The sequence below is a fragment of the Papaver somniferum genome, chromosome 9 (assembly GCF_003573695.1).
Source record: "Papaver somniferum cultivar HN1 chromosome 9, ASM357369v1, whole genome shotgun sequence".
In the NCBI taxonomy this organism is placed as follows: domain Eukaryota; kingdom Viridiplantae; phylum Streptophyta; class Magnoliopsida; order Ranunculales; family Papaveraceae; genus Papaver; species Papaver somniferum.
Genome location: NC_039366.1, coordinates 30,534,694 through 30,542,834, shown reverse-complemented (window position 1 = coordinate 30,542,834; position 8,141 = coordinate 30,534,694). Strand labels below are relative to the sequence as shown.

Sequence of the window (8,141 nt, the reverse complement as noted above, 5' to 3'; positions counted from 1 at the left end):
CCGATCCACATGAGTAAGGGGTTAGATTTGAAGATCGGATGTTGGATTTAAAACACCTTTTTAGCAGGAAACAAATGCTCATGAAGTATATATTGATTGATGGAGATCTATACATTTGATTATCAAAAGAATACATTTAGCCCCACAAAGTTAGGTCAATAGTACCACACCAAGTCACCAACTCCACAGTATGCTATCAAACTGTACAATATTGCAATAAGCCATGTTTTATTATCCCAAAATAATCCCTCCAAAAAATCTAAAACCCTTTAAATATTCTCACCTTCCTCTTGGCTTCATATTCCCACTCAACTCCAAATCCCTAAAAATAAAAACCCCCGAAATTTGTTGATCAAAATGGCACCGATTGATCCACATTCATACACAGATTCATCAAACCCACTAACAAATCACATCTCACTATCACTCTATTTCAATTTCTCATCATCAACAATCAATGGTTCATCTCAATTAACACTATCATCACCTCATACCGGTCCACTCTTATTAGACACCAGATCATTAACAATCACATCAGTTCTTGATTCAAAAACCCTAACTCCAATCCCCTTTGAGTTATCCCCAGTTATTGATCCAATCAAAGGGCAAACCCTAACAGTTACACTATCAAATCAGTCATCAATTTTGGTTTCTTTTGTTACTAGCCCTTGTTCTTCAGCTCTTCAATGGTTATCTCCACCACAGACGTTTAATAAGAGTTTGCCTTTTGTTTACACACAGTGTCAAGCAATTCATGCTAGGTCAATTTGCCCTTGTCAGGATACACCAGCTGCAAGGATTTGTTACTCAGCGAGGTTAAATGTGCCGCGTGAGTTGTCGGCAGTTATGGCAGCGAAGCATGTGGAACGAAGGTCTCCTGTGGCGGGGGAAGCTGGTGTGGCATGTGATGAGGCTTTGTGGTGTGCTGAAGGAAGAGTGGTGGAGGAATTTGTTATGGAACAACCAATTCCGCCTTATTTGTTTGCATTTGCTGTTGGGGAGCTGGGATTCAGAGAAGTTGGACCGAGGACTAGGATTTATGCAGAGAATGTTGTGAGTGTGTTAGATGTTGCGGCGAGGGAATTTGCGGGGACGGAGGAGATGATTAGACAGGGGGAGAAGCTGTTTGGTGCTTATGAATGGGAAAGGTTTGATTTGCTTGTTTTGCCACCAAGTTTTCCTTATGGTGGAATGGAAAATCCAAGGATGACTTTTTTGACCCCTACTGTTATTAAGGGTGATGCTAGTGGTGCACAAGTTGTTGCTCATGAACTTGCCCATAGTTGGACTGGGAATTTGATTACTAACAAGACAAATGAAGATTTCTGGTTGAATGAGGTATATTGGTTAATTTGGTAAAACTTTTCCTTCAGAATTTTTAAATGAGTTAATAGATTGGTTACTGTGTTTTTTTTCTTGATTGTGAAATTCCTTGAGAAGTTGAGTTGAAAAGGTTTTAAGATTCTGTTGAAGTCATTTAAGTTAACTATTTAGGGAAACTTAGGTTGCATTCCACTGGGATAACCTTTTGAAAGTTAGACATTGTTGAAAAGTACTTATAAGGTTGCCATAGTGGGTGTTGTTGGAGTTTTGGAGACATTTGAGTAGTTAAAATTGATTGATAAATGCAGAAATCTTTTGTATAAGTGCAGTGAGTGTTGAAAATTTCTTTTATCATCTTCTTGTTCTTTAGGCTTGATTGGGGGTCTTTTGTAGGGGACTACCTTAGTTTCAAGATCATTGTATTTCTTCTTGTCACCTTTGATAAATTCTGCATTTGAGCAAAGTGTCTCCAGGGTTACGACATGTTTGTGAGTTGTGCAGCTTTGATTGCTATTGCCTATTGTTTTGAGTCTTTCGTGTTGCATGGCTCCAGGGTTTTACGACATATGCAGAGAGGAGAATAGTTGAGGTTTGCCAAGGCGAGGAGAGAGCTGCTTTGAATATTGGAATTGGTTGGAAAGGTTTAAATGAAGCTATAGAAAAGTTCAAGGATAACTTGGAGTTCACTAAGCTCAAGAATAAGCAGGAAGGAGTAGACCCAGATGATATCTACTCAGAAGTGCCATACGAGAAAGGTTTTCAGTTTCTGTGGCGCATTGAACGACAGGTATGTCAAAGTACTGACTGCTCAAATGAACTATTTAGGATTAGTTATTAAAATCTGATGGAAGTTTTACTCTTTCTATCTCTATTTTACTTGTGTTTTTATATGGATATGAATTTTTTTCTCCCTTCGTTTCACAGACTGGACGCCCTGCATTTGATGAGTTTCTTAAGAAGTACATTTCGACTTTTAAATTCCAATCCATCGATACGGAAACTTTCCTTAATTTCTTGAAAGCAAATATTCCTGGAATTGAGAAGGAGGTTGACCTGGTTCTCTGGACTGAGGGTACTGGTCTCCCTTCAGATGCGTATGAAACTGAATCCAGTGTCTACACTAAGCTTGTTTCTTTGGCTAAGGAGTTCAAGGTTGGTAGGATGCCAAGGGAAGACGAGGTAGCAGATTGGCAAGGTCAGGAATGGGAACTCTACTTGGAGAATGTGCCCAGATCTGTTGAAGCTTCACAGGTAACATCTTTATACTACTTTTGTATACTTCGGTTGTCCATTATGTTGCAATGTGAACTCTACTTTCTTGTGTATCTCATCATCGGGATTCATGCTCCCAATATTTAGATGTTTGGATGGGAAACACAAGTACTATGGAGATCTTAAATGGATGGGAATAGTTGAAAATGTCAGAAACCTTCTCTCGCACTTCTATAGTTTTTCATTATGAGTACATCAATACAACCCCGTGCATCTGGATGGGACATTGTTGCATAAGCTAGACGTCTTTTAATATCTCTTTGGATGTCTGTCACTATGTCTTGTGAATTCATAGTTAGATACGATTTAAGACACTTAACAATTAACATTAGTGTTTTGAACTGTAAATTTTCATTGTGTACTTGGGAAGTGGTGTTCTTCCGGTTGAATAAGTAATAATACTGTATATCGATTATCGCTAAGGGTGACTAAGTACACAAGTTTGTTGGTTCCACAGGTTGCAGCTCTGGATGCACGTTACAGACTAACGGAATCAAAGGATTATGAAGTAAAGGTAGCATTCCTCCAGCTCGCTTTGTCTTCTGGATGCAGAGACTACTACAGTGAAGTGGAGAAAACTTTGAAGGAAGTTGGAAGGATGAAGTACCTCCGTCCTCTCTACACTGCACTAGTTCAAGGTGTCGAAAAGGAAGAGAGTAAAATCTTGGCTAAACGAGTATTTGCTGAAGCTCGCGAATGTTATCACCCCATAGCCCAAGGTGTTGTCGAGTCTATCCTTTCCAAGCACATCTAATTGGGATATTGACAAGTCTATTTTCAGAACTTAAACCATAGTTCCCTCTTCTTTTGTCCAATGTTTTGCTTTCCTTCCCCCTTTTTTATTTCTGCTGTGTTCCTTCAGCTTTTTCCGCTTGTTCTTGACAAATAACGGTTTAACAGTGAATAATACGATACAAGCAATCTTTAGATTTTACAGGTTGTTTATGACCTATAGTCAGTGTTATTATTCTGGTAGAATCCACAAAATAAAATTCTTGACCAACAGTCGGTGTTATTATTCTTGGCCTTGCAATACAAGAAGTCAAGAACTAACACAAAAAATACATACCATTGTTACTACTTCCGTAGAATTTCAGTTCCCATGTCATATTTTAAATCCCGTGTAAAGCTATGTTACCCAATGATTGTTTAAAACGGTTTTACAACAGCTAGAATGAAAACTAAGTTTTCTTCGATAAGCTCGTCTAATGGTTTGTCTGACCATGCTGGCAGCCTGAAAGCAATGCAAAATGACTACCATTTCAGGTGAAGCAATTCTATGGACACCAATACTGTCTGATCCTTCAACACCATGAGCGTTAACCCATAGACAGAAAGAAGAAAACGCTAAGTTGTTTGACAAACTCTGAACCCACTTTATAGAGAAACATATCAGAGATAAGAACTTGATATAGACATAGCATTGTGTTCACTGTCACAAGACAAGAATCGTAATAAGTTCCTCGAAAAACTCATGTGCAGCCTAGGCTCACATCAACCGCAACATGTACTTCTTTCAGCGGTCAAGATTGCTAGGTGAAATAATATAGCAATCACAAGCAGTGCACTAACTAACTGAGTAACTACTGTGCATCAACTGTATCATAAAGAATATTGAAAATAACTGTGCAAGTACAGCAGCTATAACCCCTTCTGATGCTGACAGCACATTTTACTTCTGGAATTTGCTGAAACAGTAAATGTACCATACACTTGGTTTCCCTACTTCAACTTCCTGCAATTGCTATATTTTACGCGAAGAAGTGATCTCTTTATCCAAAATATAATTCACAGCATCTTCAACCGTGTCAACAACCTGCAGCAAAAGCCACAAATTGACCCGATAGATTCAGTCTTGAGTGAACACAAGTAGTTGATACTGGCATTAGAGTGAGATGATTCATTGACTAGCATGAATTTATAAGTCTATATAAGGAATATAAATGATCTGTTCTACTTTAAAAAAAAATATAAAAAGAAAAGAATAGCTACATCAATCAACTTACCAGATCAGCTGGATACTTTTCATGGTTTTCATTTCCCCTAAAAACTCCCGTCCTTGTCAGAAAAGAAAACCAAGGGTGTCCTGCCTAACAAGGAAAAAAATTAAGAACAGGTGATTAGCTTTTTTTTATTTACGTTAACGTAATGAGACCTCTTTAGGTTTGATAATGATGAGAGATTCTATCCAGTTATGAAACAAACCTGTTGTGCACCTTTGATGTCAACTGCAGGATTATCTCCAATCATGTATAAGCTTGTCAGAGGATGACCAATGGCGTCTCCATCTTTAACAACTTGGTTATCACGTGAAAATGGCTGAAGTTGATTCAATATATTCTCTGCATTCTTAAATACAAAAGGATGTGGTTTCCCAAAAGATGTGTACTGAAGAGCATCAGGGTGAATTCTGCATATTTTAAAACAAAAATAAAATTAACTTTTGATTACTGCATATGAAAGATTATTGTGACAAGCTTACATCCAACTGTAAGATATTTCAAGCAAAGTGTATGATTATCCAAAAGCAGCCAAAAAAAATGAAAACAAACTTAAAAGACACCGGGATTGGTATCACATTTGAGTAATTTGATGGCATTCGTGCTTGTGGACATATGACTGGATAGTCTAGATGTGTTCCTAGGAAGGAATTTGTATGCAATAAATATTATCTTACCTATTGAATATCGACTCCAGTGCTATTCTGAAAGCGCCCATACCAAGACGTTCAGATGAAAAAGCAGCCTGCATTGAGAAGCAGTTACCCATTAACCAAGAAAAAAAATGTGGAATAACATGATCATTTGACAGAGGGTCTGTTAGCCTGAAAGAGAATAGTCTACATGTGAACAACATTACTAAGAAAAGATCATCAATGGTCAGAATAGAAAAGTGGACATATTCTCACAGCAATCCACGACTCAGCTATTTGAGCATAAAAGCTACCTTAGTTACCAGCATCCAAAATTGGGGACTATGTGCTTAAGCAATGACTAACATATGATAACCATATATGGTTGTACCCGTAACAGCTTTTTTATTGTGCATTATCTAACGTATACCAAGTCAAAATTCATTTCTCCTGTAAACAGAAATTTTAGAATTTGGACCTTAACTGACCTGATATTCAAGATCATCAGCTGCAAAGTACAATGGTGGCTGATGCCCAATCTCCTTTCCTGGAAGTCCCCCGGTTCTTAAAATGTCACAAAGAACCTAAATTCAGATATCAGTCACTTGACTCATTTCACCACTTTTTTAGACCCAAATAACGTTCTGTGTGAGAAACAATATTGTAGAAGATACTGAAATAATTATAGATAGGATAACTGGCTCATAGGCATCATACGAGGGATTATCCAGCTATTGCAGACCATTATCCCACAAGAGAACCTTAAAATCTCTCCATATTAGTAAGTAGTTATTTGACATCTAATCCCATGAATTTCCTCCAGCTTTCCCTGCTGGTTAGTTTCAGAGAAGATGTTTATGGAAATCTAGGCTATGTCAGAGTCTTACAAAAACTTCATTATTGTGATCCCCACCCAAAGCTAGACAATCTTCCTTCAATGAGGTAAGAAGCAGACAAGAAGTACTGTGAAGATAATGCAAATTATCTACATACAGTGATACAGAGAAAAAGAATAGAAACCTGAATGTCCCTGCTCCAATCAACAGGATCACTAACAACGAATGCTGCTTGCACTCTTTCGGAGGATACATCATATCTTGGAGACGATGCAGTTGAGGTTATATCATTAGGTGACATCTTGTATGGAGCTAACGGGTCAATGTTATCAAAGTAAGATGCATATTCATCCATTGATAGAACTTTTCTGCAATTAAGAAGATCAGCGAAAGACTCGATCAAAAAAAAAAAAAAAGATCAACGAAAGATGCTAACAAGAATGCACAAGTTAGATACCAGGTTCAAAAACATACAATACATGTAATATGAGGATGTCTAGATTATTGAACCAAGACAATTAGGTCAGAACCTTACTTAAATCCATACTCAGCCATCACATTAGCAGGTTCCCCTTTTCCAATTGCAACAATGAGTTCATTCTCAAAACTACCAACAAAAAAACAGCCATTACAATAGTCAATAATTTCTCTTTAAATGAATCGGAATAAAAAGCGCACTACATCCAAGCATGTTCGCGTTATTCCTACCTCTTGACTAACTTTTTGAATGGTGAATGGCCTTGTACAACCTACATCAGTTATAATCATAGTTCAGAAAGAATCCTACCGGAGAATGATAGGAGTAATTTGTAAGAGGTCTTTAAAGAATACCTGTGAAGGAAGAACATTAACTCCCAAAAGTTCACTTAACTCCGATGCTCGTTTAGATTCTGGAACGCCACCTCCTGTATATTTCGAATTACAACAGCAGTTAGTTCTCAAAACCTCCTGTATATTTCGAATTACAACAGCAGTTAGTTCTCAAATTGACCCCAATTAGTTACCAAATTATACAATCAATAATCAATCTACTGAATAAAATTGCTTAACCAAGAATTGTACTAACATATGTTGAACTTCAAAAACCAGAAAAATTAAACCTGTCAATTTGACAAACGTACCATTTGTCAAGAATAGAAATGGAATCTTCAAAGTACCTGTAAGAAAACAAATTGATGAATAAATTTGAGGGGAAATGTAACAATCAAACACCAATTGAAGCCCAAATAAAGGGAGATAAGTTTGCAATCACATATATATCCATACCAGATTCATCATACAATTTTCTCAAAGCTTGTGGAGAATTCCCAATAGGTTTACGGCCTCGAAGAATAACACCATCAATGTCAAAAGCAATACCAAATGAAGGCCGTTCGTGATTGGTACATAGCTGAGACAATGGACGTTTGGCTTCAAATCTGGACAGAGAGAACGCCGATTTAGTTCTGCCACCGGAAACCCTGAGTATAGATCGAAACCTCATCTTGCTCGTTTCGTTTTAAAACAAGGAAATCAGCCAGCAACTAGACAAGACTCAGAGAAATGAAATGTTCTGGGGGTATAACTGTCAATAAAACTGATTAACACGTGTCTAAGATTTAACCCGTTGATGATAACGGCTGCCCTGGGACATCTAAACCGAATTAGTGTTCTAAATCGGAATTAAATCGACTTGTAAGACTAAATTGGTTTCCGAGCACTAGACGGATTTAGAAGTCCGTTTTCCATCAGTATCCGGGTCCGGTACAGTTTACAAGCTGCCTATATAAAAGGATGTCATTGCTTTCACTAAGAAGCCACCAACACCGTGAACACTTTGATTTTTGAGAACTATTCAGAGCAGAGAGAATGAAATTCACTAAGAAGAACCCCCTTCGATTTCTTTCACGGTTAGCATCGTCGACGTCGACTTATGAAGAGCTGTCTTCGGTTATGAATTTTACTATCGTAAAGTTTAATGGTGATGAATTTGAGGTTTAAGTCGGCAGAAACCAGGGACGGACTCAAGAAAGATAAATTTCCTTTTAAGGTTCGGGTTAGAAGCCTTGGTCGAGCAAAAAAAATAAAATAATATTTGG

General features: G+C 37.6%; 2 protein-coding genes across 3 annotated transcripts; one reads left to right on the top strand and one right to left on the bottom strand.

Annotated features, from left to right (window-relative positions):
- Positions 1-231: 231 nt before the first annotated feature.
- Positions 232-3,543, top strand: LOC113308480 (leucine aminopeptidase-like). Its single transcript, XM_026556946.1, has 4 exons — positions 232-1,338; positions 1,877-2,110; positions 2,248-2,574; positions 3,053-3,543. The coding sequence occupies exons 1-4, from the start codon at positions 358-360 to the stop codon at positions 3,347-3,349; spliced, it is 1,839 nt and encodes a 612-aa protein (XP_026412731.1). The 5' UTR covers positions 232-357; the 3' UTR covers positions 3,350-3,543.
- Positions 3,544-3,987: 444 nt separating this feature from the next.
- On the bottom strand, positions 3,988-7,582 carry LOC113308481 (uncharacterized protein YKR070W-like). 2 transcript variants are annotated; one of them, XR_003339819.1, is made up of 11 exons: positions 7,330-7,582; positions 7,185-7,220; positions 6,895-6,968; positions 6,772-6,812; positions 6,599-6,670; positions 6,248-6,431; positions 5,716-5,811; positions 5,273-5,340; positions 4,801-5,005; positions 4,602-4,681; positions 3,988-4,411 (listed from the first exon to the last, which is right to left on the bottom strand). XR_003339819.1 is itself a non-coding variant. In XM_026556948.1 (11 exons), the coding sequence occupies exons 1-11, from the start codon at positions 7,544-7,546 to the stop codon at positions 4,340-4,342; spliced, it is 1,149 nt and encodes a 382-aa protein (XP_026412733.1). In that variant the 5' UTR covers positions 7,547-7,582; the 3' UTR covers positions 3,988-4,339. The 2 variants fall into 2 exon arrangements, 1 of the variants encoding a protein (XP_026412733.1); XM_026556948.1 differs by having other exon boundaries at positions 4,602-4,685.
- Positions 7,583-8,141: the final 559 nt, after the last annotated feature.

Excerpts from the sequence above, each read along its gene's own strand:
- LOC113308481 (XM_026556948.1), bottom strand. The coding sequence starts at position 7,546 with ATGAGGTTTCGATCTATACTCAGGGTTTCCGGTGGCAGAACTAAATCG. Across the intron at positions 7,221-7,329 it reads AAAATTGTATGATGAATCTG|GTACTTTGAAGATTCCATTT; the intron begins GTATGGATATAT and ends GTTTTCTTACAG. Across the intron at positions 5,341-5,715 it reads CTGATGATCTTGAATATCAG|GCTGCTTTTTCATCTGAACG; the intron begins GTCAGTTAAGGT and ends TTCTCAATGCAG.
- LOC113308480 (XM_026556946.1), top strand. The coding sequence starts at position 358 with ATGGCACCGATTGATCCACATTCATACACAGATTCATCAAACCCACTA. Across the intron at positions 1,339-1,876 it reads AAGATTTCTGGTTGAATGAG|GGTTTTACGACATATGCAGA; the intron begins GTATATTGGTTA and ends GCATGGCTCCAG. Across the intron at positions 2,111-2,247 it reads TGTGGCGCATTGAACGACAG|ACTGGACGCCCTGCATTTGA; the intron begins GTATGTCAAAGT and ends TTCGTTTCACAG.